General features: G+C 43.3%; 1 protein-coding gene across 8 annotated transcripts in view; it reads left to right on the top strand.

Annotated features, from left to right (window-relative positions):
- Window positions 1-27,327, top strand: part of Syn (synapsin) — a 201,943-nt gene that overhangs the window by 109,512 nt on the left and 65,104 nt on the right. For 4 of the 8 annotated variants that reach the window (XM_070103081.1, XM_070103080.1, XM_070103076.1 and 1 more), the window contains exons 4-6: window positions 8,214-8,292; window positions 13,290-13,493; window positions 13,964-13,978. In XM_070103081.1, the coding sequence (XP_069959182.1) occupies window positions 8,214-8,292; window positions 13,290-13,493; window positions 13,964-13,978 (298 nt within the window). Of the gene's footprint in view, window positions 1-8,213; window positions 8,293-12,489; window positions 12,511-13,289; window positions 13,494-13,963; window positions 13,979-27,327 lie in introns of all 8 variants that reach the window. The other 4 variants (XM_070103075.1, XM_070103078.1, XM_070103077.1 and 1 more) reach the window with 4 other exon arrangements.

The following is a 27,327-nucleotide window of genomic DNA, read 5'->3' as shown; positions in this document are numbered from 1 at the left end:
TTACTTTCACTCTGGTGGAAGTTGTTCCTACAAAAAAAAAAGAGAAGTGCTGTAGTAGCAAGTGAGAATTATCTGAGTAATAACTCATCTGTGGCGTGACGTATATACACGTGGGTGTGACGTATATATACGTGGGTGTGACGTAGATATACGCACATGTGGTATCATGGGACTAAACCAATGTGTATATACTCTCTCCAGCGTGCAAAACTCTTCTACCTCAGCGAGGGAAGTCTTCGCTGCCAGTCCCTTGACGGAATCTCGCTTCAGAAGGAACAGGTAGAGAGAGAGAGAGAGAGTGAGAGAGAGAAAGAGAGAGAGAGAACGAGCCAAACCATAAATGCCTGGGAGAGATAAAGATATCTTTATGCAAATAACCCACACTTTGGGTAGGAAATTTTACATTTAACTTTCGGTCCGTTCTGGGCCATTATCAGGGCAAAGTTTGATCCAGAACAGAGCTAAAATTTAGTCTAAAGTTTCCCATCTAAATGTGGATTATTTGTGAAATGTTGCAGCCATGGTTTTGTGCCTATTATTCTTCATGATGCATTTAGACGCGCAAAAGAGAATGAAAATCCAAAATTGTCATTGAGAGAAAAATTACGAGAGAGCTAGCAAAGGTCAGTCAGTAAATTCTTCACCACTAAATTTCGTGCAAACAGTTTGTTGGTGAGGGTGTAAGCTGGGTTTCGTTGTGGCACTACACGCACACTAACACTAATATTCGCTTCCACACGCACACTAACACCCATGTCCACACATACACACACACACACGCACACGCACACGCACACACGCACACGCACACGCACACACACGCGCACACACACACACACGCCCACGCCTACAGTCTAAATTATGGGTTCGGCAAATTCAATCCATTATCGTTCCTCTTTTTACACTGCTTTCGCTAAACTTAATTCGGCCCAACTTCATTCTCTTGAGACTCGTGTCTTTGTGTGTGTGTGTGTGTGTGTGTGTGTGTGTGTGTGTGTGTGTGTGTGTGTGTGTGTGTGTGTGTGTGTGTGTGTGTGTGTGTGTGTGTGTGTGTGTAAGTTTGAGTCACGTACAGAGTCGACTTCTACAGCGTTTCCTTAATCCGGTCTATTTCTTCTCTGTCTTCACATATTGATGGAATTATTATGTTTAACCTGCACAATTCAACTTCTCTTTCCCTCTTGTGTTTCTTCATTCCGTTTTCTCAAATCTCAAATATCGTACTTATCAAATTCGAGTATCTTATAGGTTGTGATCATATCTTCTCTGGCTCTCTGGGCTTCAAGTGAGTTTATGGCTCAAACCTCCCCATCATGTGCCAGTCTTGGTAGTTCTGTAACTTGTTCTGTATCAAGCCTTGAACTTTTTAGGTTTCTGTTATGGTTGATGAAAATAGTGCTCCTGGTGATGCCGTGTACTGCACTATTTATCCTGATCGTAATACTTTCTTGATCAAATTCCTTTTTTTGCATATGCAACCAATTCTACCGGATTCTACAAGTTGAGTCCTTCTTAGGTAGCACTCGTTCTTTGGTTTCCTATCTCATTTTCCCTAGGCTTGTAATCTTGCATTAAAAGGGATATATTCCAGTAACCACCTACTGGACTATTCCTGTTGCTTCATGAAGTCTTCCTGTAGAACATTCTCCACATTAATTTTGTACCATCAGCAAGCATGAGTATATAAAGAACATTTTAGGTCCAAGACATGGTCCTTGTGGTACGCCACTTGTTACCTCTCTTCATCTTCTGACTGCTATCTGCTGTCTTCCTTCTCCGTTAGAGCATCCTCTCATTCCACTTCTTTTTTCCACTTTGATTTTCTAGGAATAAGCAGTCCACCAATACTTAATTTCCTTGTCTGATCTTTGTTATTTAGCAAATAAGGAAAAATTTCCTCTCTGTACTGTATTTTTATATCTGTTTCCCATACAGTTTACTAATTTATTCATTATATCCTTCATTAGTTTGCAGGTTATTCATATCAGCGATACTGGACTGTTGTTTAGCGCCTTTTACTAGATTCTGAGCAATTCTACCTTTGAAGTTTCTGACAGCTCTCCTCTCTCCAGTGAAGTGTTATAGACATCCTTAGCGGTCAACCTTATTGTCTTTATGCGTCCGGTGCTATCAGGTGAATTTTTTTGACCTCTGGTGTACTGTGATGTCTTGATCATGAAGACTTCTTGAAATATTTTATAAACTTCACGTATTTCCTTAAACGTCCTCAAAATTAAGTCAGTTGGCCCTTGGTTATTTATTTATTATTAAAGATTCGCCGGTATTCTCCCGGCCCGGGCCTTTTCCAAGTGGTGGCCCGGCCTTGGCTCTCTGTCTTGGGAGTGTCTGAGACCTAAGTCTCCCATGGGAGGAGGCACAAGTACCCCCTCATCTTTGGGACCAATTGTCCTCAGGCCTAGCCACAAGCTAGGCCTCTCTGGTCTGCCATCCCCGCCCCAAGGGGGCTAATGGGAATGACAGTCTCGTGAGCTGCAAGCTCGGGCTCAGGCCCCTACCCTGCCCTAGAAGGGCTGGGCATGGTGTCGATGGCCCTTGGTTAGTTAGTTAGTTAAAGATTAGCCGGTATTCTCCCGGCCCGGGCCTTGTCCAAGTGGTGGCCCGGCCTTGGCTCCCTCTTTAGGGAGTGTCTGAGACCTAAGTCTCCCATGGGAGGAGGCACAAGTACCCCCTCATCTTTGGGACCAACTGTCCCCAGGCCTAGCCACAAGCTAGGCCTCTCTTGTCTGCCATCCCCGCTCCAAGGGGGCAAATGGGAATGACAGTCTTATGAGCTAAAGGCTCGGGCTCAGGCACCTACCCTACCCTAGAAGGGTTAGGCATGGTGTCGATGTCCCTTGGTTATTCCCATTTTCTGTTCTTCATTTATGTGTATTGCTATTTCATTAATTATCCTTCAGTTATGTTATAATTAATATTATTTTGATATTACACAATTAAAGTTAAAGTTAACCTAACCCAATTTAAATATGAAATTTGATGCTAAGAAACAATTTCTAAAAATTCTATGTAACAAATCCTAAATTAACAGCAGTCGAATTTATAAATGTTGTTCACGAGGAAAATTGAACCTTAAAGTCACTCCTCATGTATTTGAAGTGATTATTGCCAAAGGACTGAAACGTTTTCAATAAGCAGAGCCTATGGGAATGCATACATGTCTATCTTCCATCTCAAGTTCTCTCATTTCTGAAGTCTGATCAGACGAGCATTGATTGTTTTGTTATGGTGTGACTATGGGGAGGCCACTACGTCACTCCCACATATTTTTTTTTTTTTTTTGCATTACTCCACAATGCAAAGTGATCATGTCATATTGCTCTGGTTCCTCACTTCTTGCTCTCTCCTCCACAACTTTTGCTTTCATTTTTTCCCTCTTGAAACTTTGAGTGTGTCAGTCTCGTCTGTCTCTTGTAGTCAGGTGAACCTTATGAGGTGTCTGTACTCGCCTAATTGTGGTTGTAGGGGGTCGATTCATAGCTCCTGGTCCCGCCTCTTCGCTGGTCGCCACTAGGTCCACTCTCCTTGCTCCATGAGCTTTATCATACCTCTTCTTAAAGCTATGTATGGATATATGTGTATGTGTATGTGTGTGTGTATGCACACGTGTGCGTGCGTGTGTTGATAGGTATTTGTTAATTATTTATGCACATATCTTTCTCCCCTCTCCCCCCCCCTCCCTTTCACCCTCAAAAATAAATTTATACACATTACCGTAGCATAGTTGTCTCCCTCCCCCTTCCCCCTTCCCTCCCTCTCCCTTCCCCCCTCTTTCCCCCTCCCTCCCCCTTCCCCCCCTCCCTCCCCCTTCCCCCCCTCCCTCCCCCTAACCAAGAAACACGTTTAATACCACATCACAAAAAATGAAAAACTACAACAACAATAATAATAATAATAATAATAATAATAATAATAATAATAAATGAATAATTGAATAATAGAATAATTGAACTACGTATTATCTAAATTTATCACGCTAACTCTCCTGCTTTACCACGTTCATATTATTTACACTTTGTGTTTCATTTGGGGAATAGAAACAAATTGAGAAGTTTCCATCAAAATCGATAATTTTTTTTTTATTTATGTAGTATTTTTTTTAAGTTGATTCCTAACTTTAAAAGTTGATATCTTATATGTAAAGTTTATAAAATGTATTCAGGGTTCACGAGTCTTAAAAATGACGAATCGTTCATTAATATTACAGAAGATTCTCTAAAACTGAAATTTTTATTTTATAATTAAAAAAAATGCAGGAATGCATACAACTAGAATTGCCAAGCAGTTTGCTTCTCTTACACTGCCATTCTAAACCGCTGCTCTCAGTGACTGACAGGCAAACTGCCTCTGGTGCTCCATGGACACTGACTTACCCTCACATTAAGATAATGTTGGTGGAATTACCAACAATATGTTAGGTACAAGGACACAAGTACAACTAATGTTATATTTTATTGGGTCAACATTGCTACGATAAGTTACTTTCGTTGCACTTGTATCTTTTTACCTAACACATTAAGACAGACCTACTTACAGTCAGGCTGGGGAAATTATGGTATTCTTCAGTCTTCTTCAAGACGATATAAACTGTCATCGCAACTCCGCATTAAGTATCCCGCAAGCAAACCTCTGGGTCACCGTTTGTTTACTTCGAAGACCCAGCGACAATGGTGGCAGCCGTGGGATTATAATCCACAAGTCATATGACATACTTGCCTATATGTTGCTTATTTTGGAATTTTGCTGAACAGTGATAAATTATATGAAAATAATGGATGGTGGTAGGTATAACCCAATGACATTTTGCTAGTAGAATTTTAAAGCTGAGAAGAATAAGCAGCACAAGCCACTGTGTGGGCCCTACTTTTATTGATGGATCTCCAAAGTATGCACTTGTTGATGTAAAGATTTGGTACTTTTAATGTACTGAAGGTGAGAGAGGCCACTCGCACCCATCTTGATTATATCTAAGCTTGTCTTAATGTGAGAACAAGTCAGGACGCCCAACAACCACCTTAAGCCTGTGCGCATGACTGACCGAGGTGTGCTTAAGGGTCATTTTGTACAATGGTTTTTAAATAATAAGGCAGTAAACCCAACCAACTACAAAATAGTACACTATTAAATATTAGAACTATACGTAAAACTTCACAGTCACACATAAAACCGTACACACATTAAGCTGCATAATCACAAAATTGCACAATCACATGAAAATTGCACACTTATAAAACTTTCAGAGAAGTGTATTGTGCTAGACCTTCTACCTGCCATCCATTATAGTTTCCAAACATATTGCACGTAAATAGCTTTTCTTAGGAACTGAAAAGTCACCAGTAACTAGTAACGAGACAAGTTCTGCCACCCCGCGCACTAGTACATCCCAGAGCTAGTTAACTAGATCATCCCAATGCTAGAGAAAGTTATGCGCATCTCTCCTCTAGTTCGCTTTGCTAGACCTTTACAATTCACTTTTCAGAGTATAATTCCGAAATTCACTGTATGCTAGAGATCAAGTTCTAGATTTCACCACACACGAGAGATCTAATTTTAGCTGCACATAAGAGCTCAAGATTTATCTTTCACAGCACACGAGAGCACAGCTGAAGGTTTCACTGCATATACTAGACCGCAATTCTGGCTTTTCCTGCTTAAGAGATGTTGAAGCTACCCAATGTAGCACACGAGAGCCCAGTTTTGCTTTAAACTACACACGAGACTTTAAATCTACTTTGCTTTGCCATCTGGAAACCTGTTAGTTTAAGCACTCTTAGCATCTCTGAAACATCAAAAATGTTTAGCTTTATACACTGTTCGTGTTTTATCATTACTGTTCAGTTTAACGCACTTTTCACTCTATGTCTGCACCTGACACGTAGTGTAGATCATTTTAGTATACATTGATAGCTTTGACTTGTAGCTGCCAACATTTGAACTGCTTATAGCTGTGGTTTACTTCACTGTAATAGCTATTAATATTATAGTCACAGCTGTGTGGGCCATTGACACAGCTGTGGGAGCTACGGTCCCCTTAATCACCTGTTCCACCCGTTACCTGTGTTCATTTGGCTGTTCGTCTGGACTTTTAAAGTGCAAACTGAATGCTGAAGATTCCTTAGGCATCGTAAATTCTGAATTCTGCCATTTGTAATTTATTTTAATTAAAGAATGATAATGCATTCAATAAGACACCAAATAATGATAATAATAATAATAATAATATAATAATTATTATTATTGTATCAGCCAAATTAACACAAATCGCTTCTAGGCTTCAGACAGACTAATATATTTTTCTTAACGTACACAGAGGCAAATCGATTTTCAGTGTTCAATTTGTCTCGCTTCTCTCCTTGCAGTAAGTTTCTAAATATCTGATTAATTAAAAAAATAAGGCGATGGAAGTATTTAAAAATAAAGATTGACGAGTAAAGAGATTGGAGATCTTGTCTTACTTGGTTTATTAAGATGTTTTAATAGTGTAGTTGGAGCCTGGATGCTGGAACGTGATCTGTTCATCTCAGGGTGATGATGCCTGTTCATCCCAGGATGTCTTTTTATTCCAAGATGATGCCTGAACGTCCCATGATGATGCTTGTTCATCCTAGGATGATGATGCCTGCTCATCCCAGGATGATGATGCCTATTCATTACAACACCTTTTGTTCACATCGCCACCGGTGGTGTTTCAACTACCGTCACCACCACTGTTGCTGCCTTTATTGCGTTATTATCACCATCACCATTACTACTCCCACCACAACTTTGTGATGACCACTCACCAACTCTACCACCATCACGACCACTATACATCAGCCGGTATAATGAATACCATTGCAACCAGCAACAGTAATAAGATTGACCAATTGCATTCTACACTCACCACCATCCAATACCTCTCTCACCACCACCTACTTGCAACATCCTCACCACCACCTTGCACCACCACCACCTACTTGCAACATCCTCACCACCACCTACTTGCACCATCCTTATCACCATGCACTACCTCCACCTACTTGCACCATCCTCACTAACACCTGCTTGCAACGTCCTCACCACCACCTACTTGCACCATTCTCACCACCTACTTGCACCATCCTCACCACCACCTACTTGCACCACCACCACCTACTTGCAACATCCTCACCACCACCTACTTGCACCACCACCTCTTTACACCACCACCACCTACTTGCATCACCTTGCACCACTACCACTACCACCTCCTTGCACCACCACTTCCTTGCACCACCACCTACTTGCACCACCACCACCTCCTTGCACCACCACCACCTACTTGCACCACCACCACTACCTACTTGCACCACCACTACCACCTACTTGCACCACCACTACCACCTACTTGCACCACCACTACCACCTACTTGCACCACCACTTCCTTGCACCACCACCACCACCTACTTGCACCACCACTTGCACCACCTACTTGCACCACCACTACCACCTACTTGCACCACTTCCTTGCACCACCACCACCTCCTTGCACCACTATCACCACCTACTTGCACAACCACCACCTCCTTGCACCACCACCACCTACTTTCACCGCCACTTCCTTGCACCACCACTTCCTTGCACCACCACCACCACCTACTTGCACCACCACTTCCTTGCACCACCACTTCCTTGCACTACCACCTACTTGCACCACCTCCTTGCAGCACCACCACCACCACCTACTTGCACCACCACTTCCTTGCACCACCACTTCCTTGCACTACCACCTACTTGCACCACCACTTCCTTGCACCACCACTTCCTTGCACTACCACCTACTTGCACCACCACTTCCTTGCACCACCACCTCCTTGCACCACCACCGCCACTAACTCTTTGCCCCACCACCACCACCTACTTGCACCACCACTATCACCTACTTGCACCACCACTACCACCTACTTGCACCACCACTTCCTTGCACCACCACCACCTCCTTGCACCACCACCACCTCCTTGCCCCACCACCACCACCTACTTGCACCACTACCACCTACTTGCACCACTGCCACCTACTTGCACCACTTCCTTGCACCACCACTACCACCTCCTTGCACCACCACCACCACCTACTTGTACCACCACTTCCTTGCACCACCACCACCTCCTTGCACCACCACCTACTTGCACTACCAGCACAATTTTTTCCCTCACTAGGTTTCTCCCGCTACAGGTTCTCTTCTGGGGACCTCTCAGCTGAGTGTGACGATGAGGAGACTGGTCTTCGCAAGCAAGAAGTTATTACCCAACAGGTGAGTCTCCAGTGCCTTTCATGAAGAGTTAAACCCGTGTGGGCCATTCCAGAGTGGTATAGGCTCGATTCTCCTGCCGTTACTGACTGTCCTTCTCTTTGACTAGGCTGTTTTAGATTTCTGTGGGGCTTTGAGACGAGATTTCTATTGTAAATCAATAATATACTGATTGGGGGGATTGTACACTCTCCAAGGTGTCAGGAAGCAGGACAAGTGTCTCCTGACGTGGGTCTTAATCATATGATGACCCACAGATGTACTCAGTATATATCTCTTGTCCTCACTAGAGTTCCCTTAGAGTACATTTAGGGACGCTCACTGTATCACAGTATTTACATTTCAGTGAAAATTCGCGAATTAGTCTTATTTACAATCATCCATAGCTTAAGTGACCACCTAAGCCACTGGAGTTAGCAAGAGATGACGCTTCGTATCAATATTAATTTGCGAAAAACTGAACGAGATATATAATTGTTTGCAATCGTGTCATTACGATTTCGTGAATCATATAACGATTTTTTTAAAAAACTGAAGTGTTGAGCCTCTAGTTTACACAGCTGGACGGTCCAATATTGGAATGTTGACGACCTGCCTTGTGTGGATGAACAAAAACGCCATTACAGAACAAGATACTATTGAGAAAGCTTTTGGCTCTGTGTAGAGCTTTATCAAATCATATTTAGATCTGTGTAGAGCTTTACTGTCTGGATTCTTGTGAGTAATAAGCCATAAATAGAGTTATTCCTCTTTCATTTTGTTGGTAGGTAGATATAATGTCTGTCAGGAAATAGGACAAGTGTTTCCTGACGCGGGTTTTAAGTCATATAATGACCCTGGAGATTTTGGTTATCTGAACGAGACCTTCCACTGGCTTACCGGTCCACCTCTTTAAAAAATATCGTAGAGTATAACCATTATTGAATATTAAAATAAAATATAAAACTACGTATTAAAAGGTATTGTCCATTATTGCATTATTTTATGTCTATAAAATATAGATTATAGACAGTTTACGTAGTATATAGATACATATGTTAAATTTTGGTTGTATTTATTAATATTACTGAAATATTGTTAAAGTGCATTACAGAGTTTTTTCAAATTTCATTTAGAAATACATGTTTCAAAATTGTGGACCTAATTTAAAATAGGTATATGTTTCAAATCGGGTCCATCAATTTGAAACACCCTCCATAAGTATGAGAATGTCAAGCCATTTTAAGTGTAACTTTACACAATATTTATAACCATATATTATTTACATGTAAATAATGAAACAATACATTCAAATTTATTATTAAAAAGTGTAAATTATTTAAATTTATTTGCACTAAAAAAGTTTTTTTAAGAAGTGTTTACAAGGTTAAAATGTTTGAGTTTACCCTTATTATTAGTAGTTAAAATGTTTGAGTTTACCCTTATTATTAGTAGTAGTTAAAATGTTTGAGTTTACCCTTATTATTATTAGTAGTTAAAATGTTTGAGTTTACCCTTATTATTAGTAGTTAAAATGTTTGAGTTTACCCTTATTATTATTGGTAGTTAAAATGTTTGAGTTTACCCTTATTATTAGTAGTTAAAATGTTTGAGTTTACCCTTATTATTAGTAGTTAAAATGTTTGAGTTTACCCTTATTATTATTAGTAGTTAAAATGTTTGAGTTTACCCTTATTATTAGTAGTTAAAATGTTTGAGTTTACCCTTATTATTATTAAAAATGTTTGAGTTTACCCTTATTATTATTAGTAGTTAAAATGTTTGAGTTTACCCTTATTATTATTAGTAGTTAAAATGTTTGAGTTTACCCTTATTATTATTAGCAGTTAAAATGTTTGAGTTTACCCTTGTTATTATTAGTAGTTTAAAATGTTTGAGTTTACCCTTATTATTATTAGCAGTTAAAATGTTTGAGTTTACCCTTGTTATTATTAGTAGTTTAAAATGTTTGAGTTTACCCTTGTTATTATTAGTAGTTTAAAATGTTTGAGTTTACCCTTATTATTAGTAGTAGTTAAAATGTTTGAGTTATTTTTATTACCAGTAAGTTTACCAGTTAAAATGTTTAAGTTACCCTCACTACCGGTATGCTTAGAAGTTAAAATGTTTGGGTTACCCTTACTACCGGTAAGCTTAGCAGTTAAAATGTTTGAGTTACCCTTACTACCGGTAAGCTTAGCAGTTAAAATGTTTGAGTTACCCTTACTACCGGTAAGTTTACCAGTTAAAATGTTTGAGTTACCCTTACTACCGGTAAGCTTAGCAGTTAAAATGTTTGGGTTACCCTTACTACCGGTAAGCTTACCAGTTAAAATGTTTGAGTTACCCTTACTACCGGTAAGCTTAGCAGTTAAAATGTTTGGGTTACCCTTACTACCGGTAAGCTTAGCAGTTAAAATGTTTGGGTTACCCTTACTACCGGTAAGCTTAGCAGTTAAAATGTTTGATTTACCCTTACTACTGGTAAGCTTAGCAGTTAAAATGTTTGAGTTACCCTTACTACCGGTAAGCTTAGCAGTTAAAATGTTTGAGTTACCCTTACTACTGGTAAGCTTAGCAGTTAAAATGTTTGAGTTACCCTCACTACCGGTAAGCTTAGCAGTTAAAATGTTTGAGTTACCCTTACTACCGGTACGCTTACCAGTTAAAATGTTTGAGTTACCCTTACTACCGGTAAGCTTAGCAGTTAAAATGTTTGAGTTACCGTTACTACCGGTACGCTTACCAGTTAAAATGTTTGAGTTACCCTTACTACCGGTAAACTTAACAAAAAAAAAACAACTGCCGTCAATCTTGGTAGTAAAGTCATGGTAATAGTCATGGTATTAGTCATGTCAGTACACAGTTATGGTATTAGTCATGTCAGTACACAGTCATATAGTAGTCACGGTAATACAGAAACATAAGAGAACAAGCTCTTATATCCGCTATTAAAGCTTTATTCTGCTTTAAGTCTTTCTAAAGCCGTTTTAGTGTTATTGGAAATGTTTGTGTGTTTTAATAGCCCTCAGGCCTTGAAGTTAACATTTTATTGCAGCGCTAACTAAACCAATGGCCACTGTGATCACACGACAAGCTTTTAAAGCTTGTAGTTGTATAATTTTATGGTATACTATTCTATATGAGTTTTCAGGTGAGAAATTACTATAACATAGAGTTTATTTGTCCAAACACTGACTGGAGCATGATTTATCATTAGTATTCTGAAGTGTATGTGAGGTCCAGTTTTGTCAGTGAATAAGACACATGTGCAACACCTGACTATATAAGACAGATGTTTCGCCCTTACAACAGGCATTTGCGCTCTAAATACGGAACATAATGACAGTAATTTGTATGAGATTAAAGAAAAAAGTCCGCTGTGCAGGCGATACGTCTCTCCAATAACGATACTTAGGTCTTACAGGTGTCTTATTCATCAACATATCGGTAATGTATACCTTTGATCCAAGAGTTTCAGCAATGCACATCAGATTATTTAGTCAGTAAGGAAGTCACGTTGCAAAGTATATAATGGTGACACGGGTGTAGTGACCAAAATAAGAGAGGTACTGTTACCGAGACAATGCAGTGGAAAATGAGAGGTGTAACTACGCTATTTTTCTTTTCTCGGGGTTGAAGGTAAGATCGAGGTGCAGAAAAACAACTGTGGAATAGAAATTTATCGAGATGTTTCGCCAGGGGAAGAGGTTTCTTCAGTGACTGAAATAAACCTGTTCCAAAGATGTAACGTCTTGATAACGTTCCTCTGCAACTGATTTTTTTTCTCCACCTATCGATTTTGCGTCATTTATCTCCAAGCATTTACAGTGACTACGCTTCACTTTATGCAAAGCTCTATACAGAGCGAAATGGTCTCATAAGTTTTCTCTGCAGCCTGGTCTTGCCTTCAATACTGTCGGCATTGCGCTCTTATGTCCAGTTCCTCAGGCTTGATACACTTCATATATGGTGCACTTATCTTAGAAAAAAATCATCTGGCTAGGCCTGTGGACAGTTTTAATCCGTGCACTTCAAAAAACAGTCATTAAGTTAGTAGTTGAAAATATATCTTGTACATCCGACTAGGATTGAATCCAGATATAAATTTGCACACCTTAGAGAATAATCAGTAAGTTAGTATAGGTGTAAGGATATGTCTTGTTCTCGTGATCTTATTTTCGTGGATGACTAACACCCAGTTGTTGCCCTTAATTAAAGCCGGACGGAGCCAGTGACGAGGTAATTAGTAAAGTAATCAAGGCTGAAGTCTCCGCTTAGTCTCGTACTCTCTCACACGAGACTTGACCGCTTTTCTAACTCTCGTGTCTCCGTGTGAGGACTTACGCAGCTTGTCATCCTCTCGCTTACCTGCAAACACAGACACTCTAGTACCAGGGCTTGAGTACCAGGCATGCAGTACCAGACCACAAGCACCAGGGCTTGATTATAGAGCTTGTTTTCGAGAGCTCGAGTGACTGATACGGACACCCGAGCTCTAGTATGAAAGTTCAAGTAACCAGGCGCAGGTACAAGAACTTGAGTGACTGGGCCTTGATACCAGCTCCAAGTACCAGTAATCTAGAGTGTTGAGTGTGCCCAGGGAGAAGTTGATGATAGCTGGACTTCCTAGAGCGTCCTTTCTTTCTGTATAAGCTTGGAATGCGCCGATTTTCTCTCATGTTCCTCCTCTCTCTCCTCACCAGCATTTCATAAAGACCTTCCGGATGCATCTCATTGCAACTCTCGTTATCTTTATCTTAAACTCTATCCGTCTTCGAATGGTAATGCTGCTAGTAGAGTTGACTATTCTTATTTGTTAATGATAATTTTACTTTTCCGTTTCCCGTGGGCGGGCGAGGCTCGGGACACGGCCATCTCAAGCTACTTTTGTCCCAGCTGTCATTTTTGTATGATGCTGCTTCGTTTTAATCTTTCAGATATTTTCCCCCCCTCTCCTTCATTGCCTGCTTTTCTTCTCTTTCTTCTCTCTGCCTGTCCTCCATCTTCACTCTGTAAAGGCTGAGAGACAGCAAGGGTCGCCAGGGACACCACAGTCCCGCAGACAGTCTCGTACTCTGTCACTTGTGGATCAGCCTCAGGCCCAGCCTCAGGCCCAGCCTCAGGGCCAAGCTAAAGCCCAACCTCAGGCCCAGCCTCAAGGCCAAGCTAAAGCCCTGCCTCAGGGCCAAACAAAGGCCCAGCCCAGAGTCCAACCTCAGCAGGTAATCCCCTGGAATCTTACCTGATGCATGACTTAGTTAGCCCACGAAGACCACACCAGTGGACCCTCTGTAGCTCTGGGCTGTCAGGAGTTAGATGACCGCAGTGCCCATTTTTTGTATAGCTGAGTTTTCAAGTACATCCACGGTAAGTAGCACTAGAGTTAATAGAGTCGGTAGATGAGATAACTTAGATCTTGAATGCTGATCTAGAGGGCAAGGAGACAACATTTTTGATCTCACGAGGAAGCATGATCAACATCTGCAACTTAAGAGACAATCTGCAGATCAAGTTTGCAACTTTCTCCCCTTTTATATCTAAACTTTCTATATATTTCTATATATATTAGCTCTTCCACCAAAATATATTTAAAAATTTATACTCTGTATTTGTACCATAAACTTATGTATTTTTTTTATTTTTTAAGCTAACTAATTGTGTTTTTTCTTTTCTTTTCTTGTTGTCTTCTCAGGCGAGGCTTAAGCAGGTATTGGTTGTGAAGGAGTAGGCAGTGTTGGGGCAGTGTGATGTTGGAGTGGTGGTGTGGCACTCAGTGATGGAGGAAGTATTGACATGTCACTCAGTATATTCCGTTTCGTGCTATACCACTTGTAGTTACAAGCTGAAGCATTGTGACTTACCCATACAGACTGCTAGCATGCTCATGCTAGAATATTAGTCACAAGAATTCTGGGGGTTTATGTACGATAGATCACATTCAAGGTGGCTGGGAACCATAATGCTGGTGATTCCTCGTGTTATTAATAATAACAAGGGGTCAAAGCAGCTAGGTTAACACAGCAAAATGGGATAAGGCATTCCTCTATTGTTAGTTCTTATTTCCTTCCGTATCAAGATTTTACTTCCATTTTAATTTGAACATCAAGCTCCAGGGACACTGGATTATTATTATAATCAAAAAGAAGCGCTAAGCCACAAGGACTATACAGCGCTGCAGGGCAGGAAGGAAGCGAGGGCATCAGGTGGCAAAAGGGAGATGGATGAGCAACAGGTTACGGATAACAGCGGGGCAGTGGATGGTGAAAGGGTAAAGGGCAGCAAGAGACTGAACCAGAAAGGGCTGAGGGGAGTGCGAAAAGTATCATCAGAGTTTGTGGAGTAAATCAGTCGTTGTCAAGAAGTCAATGAGAGAGTCAGGATTAAAGGAGGGTCCATCAGCAAGAAGGGAAGGTAAAGAGAGAGTAGGAGAACGAAGACGACGTTGGAGGTAAATTCTGCGTGCTCGTTGATAGAGAGGGCAGTCTAACAGAATGTGGCTAATCGATACTGGAACTTGACACTGCTCACAGAGAGGAACAGGGTGCCTCTCCATGAGATACCCATGAGTAAGACGAGTGTGGCCAATGCGAAGGCGGGAGAGAGTGGTCTCCCAACCTCGGCACTGATGACAAGAAGACGGCCAGTAACCTATGCTCGGTTTAATAGAATGAAGTTTGTTACCGAGCAGAGTTGACCAACGTTGTTGCCAACGGGTGCGAAGGTGGGTAGCTATTGCAGCAAAATAGTCCAGAAATGGAACACCTCGATAGGAAATTGGTAGGTCATATACTGCTGACCGCGCAGCAGTGTCTGCCTGTTCATTGCCTTGTACGTCGACATGACCAGGGACCCAACAAAAAACAATATCTTTATGTTTGGTAGAGATACGGCGTAGCCAAAGTTGGATACGGAGAACTAGGGGATGAGATGTATCAAATTTTCGTATAGCCTGTAGAGCACTAAGGGAGTCTGAGACTACTACAAATGATGACACAGGCATAGATGCGATACGAATAAGTGCTGCAAGAATGGCATACAGTTCAGCAGTAAAAATGCTAGCTGAAGATAGTAAATGCCCTCGTACGACGCTGTCCGGAAACACTGCTGCGAATCCGACGCCGTCTGAAGACTTAGAGCCATCTGTGTACACAGCGGTGGCATGAGAATGAGAGTGGAAGTGATCAAGAAAAAGAGAGCGGGAAGCCACCGTAGGCAGTTGAGCTTTCGAGCAAGGGAGTGAGAAAGAACAGACCCGAACAGCTGGAACTTCCCAGGGGGGTAGGGAAAAGTGAGATGCTACATGAACATATAAAGGTGGTAACTGAAGGGAAGACAAGAGTGAAAGTAGGCGAAGAGAAAAGGGACGGAGCAAACAGGGGCGGCGAACGAATAAAGAATGTCTACTAATATCGGTGACCATTCTATAAATGGAAGGATTGTGTAGATCGTGAGAGCGTACATAGTAACGAAGGCAATGGGCATCACGGCGATCAGACAAGGATGGAACATTTGCTTCTGTATAGAGGCTCTCAACAGGGGAAGAGCGAAAAGCACCAAGGCACAAACGTAAGCCTTGGTGATGGATAGAGTTAAGGCTAGAGAGAGTAGCAGGAGAGGCCGCGGAATAAATCTGGTCACCATAATCGAGTTTCGATAAAACGAGGGCTGAATGTAGGCGAAGCAGAGTTCGACGATCAGCTCCCCAGGAAAGATGAGCAAGGGTTTTAAGAAGGTTTAGCCGGCTGTGACAAGTTGCCTTCAGAGAGGTAATGTGAGGTTTCCAGGTTAACCGACGGTCAAAGAGAAGGCCTAGAAACCTGACTGTATCACGTTCGGGGATACGGGAGCCATAGAGATACAAAGGATGATCGGAGATAACAGAGTGTCTAGTGAAAGTAATTTGGTGAGTTTTGGTACTTGAAAATTTAAACCCATGTGTGGTGGCCCAAGTGGAAACACGGTCGACCGCATGCTGGAGAGAAACTGCAATAAGGTGACAGTCAGCGCCTGCACAAGCAATAGCGAAGTCATCAACATAGAGTGATGACCAAATATTGGGTGGAAGAACAGAGGCCAAATCATTTATAGCAAGGAGAAAAAGTGTTGTGCTTAGAACACATCCCTGAGGGACACCTTCAGCTTGGACGAAGTCCGGGGAAAGAACATTATTGACTCGAACACGGAAATGTCTGTCAGTTAAAAAGTTCTTAAGGAAGGATGGTAGATTGCCTCGGAGGCCTAAGGAATGGGCCTGGGCCAAAATATTATACCTCCAAGTTGTGTCATATGCCTTCTCAAGGTCAAAAAATATGGCAATAACTGAGTGATTATTCGCAAAGGCATTACGAACATACGTATCCAAGCGTAGTAAGGGGTCTATGGTAGAACGACCCTTACGAAAGCCATATTGACTAGCGGAGAGACTGTTGTGAGTCTCTAAATACCACATTAAACGTCGATTTACGAGGCGTTCCATCACTTTGCAAACTGCACTTGTAAGAGCGATGGGGCGATAGTGGGAGGCATCATGTCCTGTAGTACCCGGTTTGCGGAAAGGGAGAACAATGGCAGATTTCCACAGCTGGGGAAGAACTCCTTGTGCCCAAATAAGATTGAAGAGGTGTAAGAGGACTACAAGGGCTGACCGATGTAAATGTTGTAACATACGAATATGAATGTCATCAGGCCCAGCTGCCGATGATCGGCAAGCTGAGAGCGTTGCCTCCAGTTCTTGAAGTGTAAAAGGCACATTATACTGTTCTTCTCCGAGAGAAGAAAAGTCCAAGGGTACTAACTCTCTGGCAGACTTTGAGGAAAGAAACGAGGGGCATAGATGGAGCCCTCGGGAAATACGGACCAGATGTGTGCCAAGTTCAATGGCAACGTCGAGAGGGTTTGCTATATCAACACCAGTGACCCGTAGAACAGGAGCCGGGTCAGGAGAGTATTTACCACTCAATTTCCTCACTTTTTTCCAGACTGCACTCATAGAAGAAGCAGAGGTGATGGTGGAAACATAGTCTCGCCAACAAGTGCGTTTAGCTTCACGGATGACTCGGCGAGCGATCGCACGCTTCTGCTTAAAATCAACAAGTCTCTCAGCGGTTCTATTGTACCGGTACCTGCCCCATGCAGCACGTTTCAAACGTACTGCACGAGCACAAGCAGGAGACCACCAAGGCACGCACTTCTGAGAATGCCTGCCTGAGGTGTGGGGTATAGAATGAGAAGCTGCGGTATAAACTGATGTCGAGAAGATGTGTAGGAGCTCATCAATGGAGGATGAAGAAGGAACCTCACTAAAAGCAGTGAGGTGTGAGTAAAGATCCCAATTTGCCCGATCAAATTGCCAGCGAGGCCTACGGGAAGGTGGTGAATAGGAAGGAGAAGTAAGAATGATCGGAAAATGATCGCTGTCATGTAAGTCTGGTAGAACAGACCAGGTGAAGTCTAGTGCAGTGGAGGAAGAGCAGACTGATAGATCGATGCAAGAGAGAGTATGAGTACGAGGATCAAAATGGGTGGGAGTACCCGTATTTAAAACATGGAGGGGGTGAGAGGCAAGAAAAGCCTCCAACTGAATGCCACGTGAGTCACAATGAGACCCCCCCCAGAGGAAATGGTGGGCATTAAAATCACCAAGTAACAGAAGTGGTGGTGGTAAGGATGAAACAAGAAAGGCAAAGTCTGGGATAGAAAATGCTCGAGAAGGAGAGAGATATAAAGAACATATTGTAAACCACTTATTCAAGTGGATACGGGCTGCAGTGTAATGCAGCGAGGTATGGACAAATAGTTGACAGTACGGAATATCATTGCGTAGAAGAAGGGCACTTTCATTAAAGGTCCCATCTGAGAAAGGATCCGAAGAATACAATAAATTATAGCCTGAGATAGGTTGGAAAACAGCCGAGTGTAATTTTGGTTCTTGTAAGCAAGCACCAACAGGGGAAAACCTGGAAAGCAACATCTGAAGCTCACCCCGATTACCCCTGAGGCCGCGGATATTCCACTGTAAATAGGCCATGATTGGCGATGAAGAAAATATCAGGAATCTGTAGGTAAAGGCACCTACGGACTAGAGGGGTTAGAAAAGTCAACGTGTGGTGGCATTGGAAGATGTTCAAGTAGCGAAGGAACGGAGCGTTGCGAAGAATGGGGTTGTGAAGATGGAGGAGAGGGAAGAGAAGGAACAGGAAGTGAATCAGTGTCCATTGAAGGTTTAGTCTCTGCAATATATTCTGAAATGGCTTCAAGTGTTTCTGAATTCAAAGATGTATGGGAAACCATATTGGAGATAGGAGGAGGAGGGTGAGTAAAGATTGGGACAGTAATGGACTGTACCAAAGTAGAGGGGGAGGGAAAAGTGTAAGGGACTGGAGATGAAGTGTGGGGGGGGACAGAAGAGGTAGAAACCTGGGAGGTGACAGAAGAGGGAGAAACTTGGGAGGGGACGGGGGTGGAAGGCATAGTACGAGGAGGAGGGTGAATCTCCACACTTGTAATAGAGCCAGAGAGAGGGGAAGAACTAGGTACAGAGACTGGAAAGGTAACGTGTGGAGGTGGAAGAAGGGAAGGAAGGGGCAAAGAAGATTTGAGCAATGTGGATTTTTTGGACTTCTGAGTAGAGGGGCGATTGGTATTAGGTGTCGTACGAGGTCTTGTCGATACTGGGGCTTGTGAGGAAGGACGCGAAGATGTGAGAACAGACTGAGTTGTAGTCGGGACGTCAGAGCCAAGGACAGCAAAAGGATTAGATGCCGTAATGGCTATGGGAGGGGTAACAACAGAGGAGGCTGCAGAAGATGGGACCCCAGAAGTGGGGGGATGTTTGGAAACACGAGAATAAGAAACACGGGGTAGTCTCCCTTGGAGGCGGAGATGAGTAACTGCCATAGCATAAGGGAGACCTTCTGCCTCTTTGAGGCAACGGATTTCACGTTCATTTAAGTAGACCTGGCAACGGCGGGAGTACGAAGGGTGAGCTTCATTACAATTAAGGCAAGATGGAGGTTGACTGCAAGATGTATTAGAATGGTTGTCGGCACCACAGACTGGGCATTCGGCCATAGATCTGCAATATTTCGCTGGGTGACCAAAACGCCAGCAATTTCTACATTGTTGCGGTGTAGGTATCACCTTTCGAACTTGTAACCGATGTCCCGCGACATATACAGAGGACGGGAGTTCTCGGCTGTCAAAAGTTAAACGAGCCACATTGCAAGGGTAACGTCTCCGCCCCCGGGCAGGAAGGACATAAGTGTCTACTTTGAGGATTGGGAGATCCTGGAGTTCCAGCTGTTCAAAAATGTCATTGCCACATGACTGGAAATTCTGTTGGACTATGGTATGGGGCAGAATGACAGTACCACTACAAGAATTGAGAGAAAGATGTTTTTCAATAGTGATAGGAGTAGTATCGATATTCGAAAGGAGAGAAAGATCATGAGCTTGGGTAGCATTCTGGACAGTGACGATGCGCGTACCGCTCTTGAGAGCGTGAAATGAAATATCTCTGCCAACATGACGCAGGAGCGCTTTGGCAATACTATGGTCAGAAAGGTAGGCAGAAGAAGAAGTTGGTCTTAAAGTAAAGAATTTAGTCCATTGTGTGGTCCGAAACTGAGCGTGGAGAGGGAGTGCTTGACGTGTCGGTCGTTTCCGAGTAGAATGGGAAGGTAACGACGGAGCATCATCAGGAGATTGACGTTGGCGTTTAGGAGTAGGACCGGAGTTGGTCCGGCATGAAATGGGTGGGCGATTCGAAAATTGCCGTACCGTAGAGGGAGAAGCCGGAAGCATAGTCAAAGGAGAGCGGAGTTCAGACAAATCGAAGGAGTCAGTCGAAGCCCCGGTACCTGAAGCGGGTGAGGAAACAGCACCAGCAAGAGGTACAGGGGCATCAGGAGTGTCCGAAGAGTGGTCTAAACACAAGGCAGGGTCAGAATGGGGTGCGGTATCAAGAAGGGGCCCGGGGGTAGTGGTTTCATGGACTAGGGCTGCCATGGTTAGGTTACTCCTTTGCTTTTTGTTTTTAATAAAAAAAAAGAAAGAAGAAAAGAAAATAAAAACAAAAAAAAGAATAAAAAAAGGGGGGAGCGGGGAGGAATAGTTCCCAGGAGGAATGAAAGGGCCGGAAATCTCCCTCCGCGCCCAAGAGGACTCGACACCGCTAGTAGCGCAGATGCAGCATGGAACCCGTGCCATACCCTACCCTTCATGCCAGTAAACCAGCAATCCGGGATAGCAACCTCACATCTGCCGAGCTACCTCGGTGGACAAAAGAGAGGGCGGCCGGATATCCGCCACAAAGCATACCTCCTTCAGCCACCACCCCCGGAATCCGAAAGGTGGCTTCCAGAGATACACCCGTCGCCCAAAAGACACCCAAAGCTACTCCGGGATACCGGAGAGGGATCGGGACATCCCTAGGCAATCCAGATTCCACGGCAAACTACGCCACCGCCAAGAAACCTCAACGGAATGGGATCGACCCCGGTGTCCTTTCCCCTACCTAGGAACTAGCGCGCCTGTGGGAGAAATCACGAAGGCTAAAAAGAGGAAGGGCAAAAGGGAGGGGTGAGGAGGAGGAGGAGGAATGGAAAAAGGGGAGGATGGGGAGGATGGGATAGGGGAGGGGAGAATGGGGGGTAATTAGGTTCGGTCTGAGGAAGAAGACCGACAGGGCTAATTCCTCAGACCAAGAGCCTCTTCACCACGCCAAGGAGCCCCCCTTGAAGAGGCAGGGACACTGGAGATGCTCCTCTGCTCACATCATTCTCGTTTGCGTTGCTAGGAAACCGTGTCCAGGATAATGTATCACACACACTTGACACAGGTTATGGGTTGCCAGATATAAATTGAAGGGCTGCGCAGGATAAATACTGTAAATTTTCTCCCCACTTAATCTCCGCCTTCCCTAACAACAGTCTTCGTTGTTTGCATGTCTAGGGTGGAAACGTTAGCAATGCTTCCTAACACCTGTTGCCCCTGTTCACCTAGCGGTAAGTAGGTGTCTGGGTGTTAGCTTACTGTTGTGGGTCGCATCCTGGGGGCGGGTTATATACAGTAGATAGGGGTAGGCTTTGAAATGATTTGAGGTAGGAAACTATTCTTAGCTTACAAATTCATCTGTTCAAAAAAAATAGTGAAGCAACTTGGAGTACTGTATTACGATATAGGGCTCAGCTCGGGGCTCTCATTGGTTAGGACGCATCTCTGACGTACCGGCAAAATAACCAATCACGACAAAACCTTGTAACTCGGGGCTCTCATTGGCTGCGTAGCTGCTCTGAGGCACCGTAAAGGCAACCATTCACGAGAGTCACATAGCTCGGAGCTCTCATTGGCTGGAAAGCCTCATTAAGACATCACAAAGTAACCAATCAGGAGAGGGTCACGCAATCAAAACACTCATACAAATTCCAACAAATAATGAAGACGACGAGAAATAAGTTCAGTTAATTTTATGAAAAAATAAAAACCCATGAGTCAGCACTTGTGGTATAGCAGTGTGTTGCTCCCAACACTTGTAGTATAGCAGTGTGTTGCTCCCAACACTTGTAGTATAGCAGTGTGTTGCTCCCAACACTTGTGGTATAGCAGTGTGTTGCTCCCAACACATGTAGTATAGCAGTGTGTTGCTCCCAACACTTGTGGTATAGCAGTGTGTTGCTCCCAACACATGTGGTATGGCAGTGTGTTGCTCCCAACACTTGTGGTATAGCAGTGTGTTGCTCCCAACACATGTAGTATAGCAGTGTGTTGCTCCCAACACATGTGGTATGGCAGTGTGTTGCTCCCAACACTTGTGGTATAGCAGTGTGTTGCTCCCAACACATGTAGTATAGCAGTGTGTTGCTCCCAACACATGTAGTATAGCAGTGTGTTGCTCCCAACACTTGTGGTATAGCAGTGTGTTGCTCCCAACACATGTAGTATAGCAGTGTGTTGCTCCCAACACTTGTGGTATAGCAGTGTGTTGCTCCCAACACATGTAGTATAGCAGTGTGTTGCTCCCAACACTTGTGGTATAGCAGTGTGTTGCTCCCAACACATGTAGTATAGCAGTGTGTTGCTCCCAACACATGTAGTATAGCAGTGTGTTGCTCCCAACACATGTGGTATGGCAGTGTGTTGCTCCCAACACTTGTGGTATAGCAGTGTGTTGCTCCCAACACATGTAGTATAGCAGTGTGTTGCTCCCAACACATGTAGTATAGCAGTGTGTTGCTCCCAACACATGTAGTATAGCAGTGTGTTGCTCCCAACACTTGTGGTATAGCAGTGTGTTGCTCCCAACACTTGTAGTATAGCAGTGTGTTGCTCCCAACACATGTAGTATAGCAGTGTGTTGCTCCCAACACTTGTGGTATAGCAGTGTGTTGCTCCCAACACTTGTAGTATAGCAGTGTGTTGCTCCCAACACATGTAGTATAGCAGTGTGTTGCTCCCAACACTTGTAGTATAGCAGTGTGTTGCTCCCAACACATGTAGTATAGCAGTGTGTTGCTCCCAACACTTGTAGTATAGCAGTGTGTTGCTCCCAACACTTGTGGTATAGCAGTGTGTTGCTCCCAACACATGTGGTATAGCAGTGTGTTGCTCCCAACACTTGTGGTACAGCAGTGTGTTGCTCTAGACATTGCTGAATATACTGAGTGCCGCGTTAATACTGCACAACACAGAGAGAGACAGAGAGAGACAGAGAGAGAGAGAGAGAGAGAGAGAGAGAGAGAGAGAGAAAGGAGATTAAATCTTTCACAATTTGCAACTTTGCCAGTCTCTTCCAACCTCGGGCACAGAGCCGTAGTAGGTAGTAAATTAGGCTAAATGGGGAGAGTAGACTTAGTGGTCTGAGTAGGCCTAGTGAGCAGAGTAGGCCTAGTAGTGAGAGCAGGCCTAGTAGAGCTGTAGTCATAGTGTATACAAAGACACAGTGGCCACCGTAGCCATAGTCAACGGTGCCATTGTGACTATGTTCTGTAATTTATTTTCTCAGTTATATTTTTCTCTGGATTAGATTTTTTTTTTCATTTCCTTTCCTTACAAAATTCTTTTTGTAAAAATTTCTTTCCATGTATTTTGTATTTCATTTGCCAATGTTCTCGTCTTTTGTTATTGTTTTCTGTTGTTTTTAATGGAGGTTGTGAGAGCTTTTGTTATTGTTTTCTGGACGTTATAATAATTATATGAGAGCAGGGATTTTGACACCATTTTTCCCCTCTCGTGGTATAGAAGTTAATTATTATTATATTCAAGAAGATGTATAGAAGTTAATAAACTCCAGTTATGAATCGAAAATATTTCTTAAATACATCGAGACAGCGTCTAACGCGAAGTCCAAAATAATTGTTGAATATCTCAAGCTGGTTAGGTCAGGTTTGTCAGAAAACAGGACAAGTGTTTCCTGACGCTGGTCTTCAGGTTAGGTTAGGTTAGGTTAGGTCAGGGTTGTCAGGAAACAGGACAAGTGTTTCCTGACGCTGGTCTTCAGGTTAGGTTAGGTTAGGTTAGGTTAGGTCAGGTCAGGGTTGTCAGGAAACAGGACAAGTGTTTCCTGACGCTGGTCTTCAGGTTAGGTTAGGTTAGGTTAGGTTAGGTCAGGTCAGGGTTGTCAGGAAACAGGACAAGTGTTTCCTGACGCTGGTCTTCAGGTTAGGTTAGGTTAGGTTAGGTTAGGTTAGGTCAGGTCAGGGTTGTCAGGAAACAGGACAAGTGTTTCCTGACGCTGGTCTTCAGGTTAGGTTAGGTTAGGTCAGGTCAGGGTTGTCAGGAAACAGGACAAGTGTTTCCTGACGCTGGTCTTCAGGTTAGGTTAGGTTAGGTTAGGTTAGGTCAGGGTTGTCAGGAAACAGGACAAGTGTTTCCTGACGCTGGTCTTCAGGTTAGGTTAGGTTAGGTCAGGGTTGTCAGGAAACAGGACAAGTGTTTCCTGACGCTGGTCTTCAGGTTAGGTTAGGTTAGGTTAGGTCAGGTCAGGGTTATCAGGAAACAGGACAAGTGTTTCCTGACGTGGGCCTTAGTCTTATGATGACCCACCGTTGAAGCTTTTAGTCATCTGACCGAGGCCTTCCACTAGCTTACCCCCCTCCCCCTTTAAAAATCTGTGGTTATAATTATAATCACCAGAATTTCTAACTCCATAAAGCTAGCTCTTCTACCAGGAGTATAAATTAAGTCAAATTTCTAAATATTGTTTTTGCACAGAGAATTATTATATAATAATAATGATAATATAATCATATTGTTATATATTATATAATGTTCTGTAATCATAATACATATAATCATAAGATTATTATTATAATCATAAATAAGTGCTAAACCCACAAGGGTCATATAGTAATAACAATAAAAAAACTAATAATAATAATAAATCATTATTATAAAAAAAACTGTCACTGTGTCGATGACTCAAATTTTTTTTTCAAAATTTGAGATTGTGTCCCTCGTCACCATCGCCTCTGTCAGTTTTTCCTTTATCCATTTTTCCCGTCCATTCGCCTCCTGGCTCTCCCTCCTTTCGTAGTTCGAATCACAGGACGGGTGGGGTTGAATCCAAGGCAACTGAGTCTTCAAACTCACGGGTCAGTGCGTTAACACACTGACCTGTGAAATTTAGGACCCACTCGCCATGGTTTCAAACCCCCGTCCGTTTCAGGATTTGTTTGCTGTCATGTTATTACGATTTCGTGATTCTTGTAGTCCGAGCATCATTAGAAACTTTTCCTTCTCTCCTGAGCGTTGAGTTATCCATGGCGGCCTCTCAGCCGCTTCTTGTATGGTAGATGTTATGGTAGATGTCGGCTCTCATGGGCGTCTGATGACCAATTTCTGTGTGTATTTCCACACTGCAGTTTTCTTATTTTCTCTCTCTATCTTTATTTTTAAATTTATCATATCTCCTGATGCTTCAGCTTCTTTTCCCTCTTTTTTATTACCTCCTCTACCTCGGCTTTTCCCCCTCATTTATTTTTACCTCCTCTACCTCGGCTTTTTCCCCTCATTTATTTATCTTCTCTACCTCAGTTTTTTCCCCTCATTTATTTTGATTACCTCCTCAACCTCGGCTTTTTCCCCTCATTTTCATTACCTCTTCTACCTCGGCTTTTTTTCCCTTCATTTCCTCATATTATCTCCTCTACCTCATCTTTTTCCTTCCATTTTTTTACCTTGTTTTTCTCTTATGCCCAAATCGTAACCAAACTGTCGGTCGATATTCTCATAAATTCTATTTTCGCTTTTATTAAAGTCTTTATTGTCCCTTTTATTTTCTCTTTAGAATACCCCAAACAGTAATGTCAGTACACAAACCCTTAGCTGAGAGAAACTTGCGACGTTTCGAACGGCCTTGGACCATTAAGTAGTGACTAGTTAATGGTCTAACTCGGACCGAAACATCGTCGTAAATTTCTCTCCTATGTGATGGTTACTTGATTAGTTATGTTAGTTTCTTCTCGGATATTTTCCAAAAAGTGTCTTAAGTACCTCCTCTGATATTTGTGTAAATTGGTTAAATTCATTTCTTTTGTTAATTTTGATGGGTCTTTGACGTAATTCAGCTTTCTTAGACATTGTGCTAGTTTGATTTTCCCCTGACATTCTTATGCTAAATAGGGAAAGTAAAATGTGAGAAAGAGAGAGAGAGAGAGAGAATCTTTCATGTGATTCTAGCTCACTTTGTTTGGATTAAAACTACTGACAGAACGATGGGAAATCTTCACACTAATAGCTGGCTTACGTTGCTCCTTAAAGATTAAAGTATACACAGTGAGATATATATATACATTCTTTGGTGAATATGCACTGAGATATATATTTTTATTGTATATACACTGATATGCATTCGTTAGATTTTTTTTTTCGTTTGAGATCTTGTACTCGTGGATTTCTTACATCCGTTCGTCACTGAGGTTTTCCAGAGTACGAATGTAATATTAATTACGTTTTTCGCTTCTGGTCAGTTGTTTTTGGTTTTTTGTTTATAGTTTTATTTTTGTTTAATTTTGTTAAATTTCTTTATGTTATTTTACGTTTGGTTTGATAATGGTGAAGGTCCGAGGTGGGCAGAGATCGTGCAAAGGAGAGTCTTGTGGTAGAAATTAGTTAAGTTATACCTGCCTATTTTATCCCGACCCCCATCTAATGTAGTTACACTACCCACATATCCCACCCACACACAAATACTTCCCACCCACCCCACACACACATCAGGGAAAGGAGCTATGACTCAACCCCTGCAACCACAACTAGGTGAGTACACCTTTCACCCCTACACCGATATCTCCAACCCCCAACACCCACACCTTTCCATAGGGACCTCCCATAGTGCTCCACCATAACTAACCCAGATTCCCTCCACCACAGTAACCACAACCACATTAACTTGGACGTTAGCACCACACCTGTCCCAGCACCACACCTGTCCCAGCGCCACACCTGTCCCTGAATCACACCCGTCCCAGCGCCATACCTGTCCCAGCACCACATCCGTCACAGGGCCACCTGTCCCAGCACCACATCCGTCCCAGCACCACACCTGTCCCAGCACCACACCTGTCCCAGCACCACATCCGTCACAGCACCACATCCGTCCCAGCACCACACCCGTCCCAGCGCCATACCTGTCCCAGCACCACATCCGTCCCAGGGCCACCTGTCCCAGCACCACATCCGTCCCAGCACCACACCTGTCCCAGCACCACACCTGTCCCAGCACCACATCCGTCACAGCACCACATCCGTCCCAGCACCACACCCGTCCCAGCACCACACCTGTCCCAGCACCACATCCGTCACAGCACCACATCCGTCCCAGCACCACACCCGTCCCAGCGCCATACCTGTCCCAGCACCACATCCGTCCCAGGGCCACCTGTCCCAGCACCACATCCGTCCCAGCACCACACCTGTCCCAGCACCACACCTGTCCCAGCACCACTTCCGTCACAGCACCACATCCGTCCCAGCACCACACCCGTCCCAGCGCCATACCTGTCCCAGCACCACATCCGTCACAGCACCACATCCGTCCCAGCACCACACCCGTCCCAG

This window comes from Cherax quadricarinatus, chromosome 84 (assembly GCF_038502225.1).
Source record: "Cherax quadricarinatus isolate ZL_2023a chromosome 84, ASM3850222v1, whole genome shotgun sequence".
Classification (NCBI taxonomy): domain Eukaryota; kingdom Metazoa; phylum Arthropoda; class Malacostraca; order Decapoda; family Parastacidae; genus Cherax; species Cherax quadricarinatus.
This window is presented reverse-complemented; position numbering and strand designations above follow the sequence as displayed.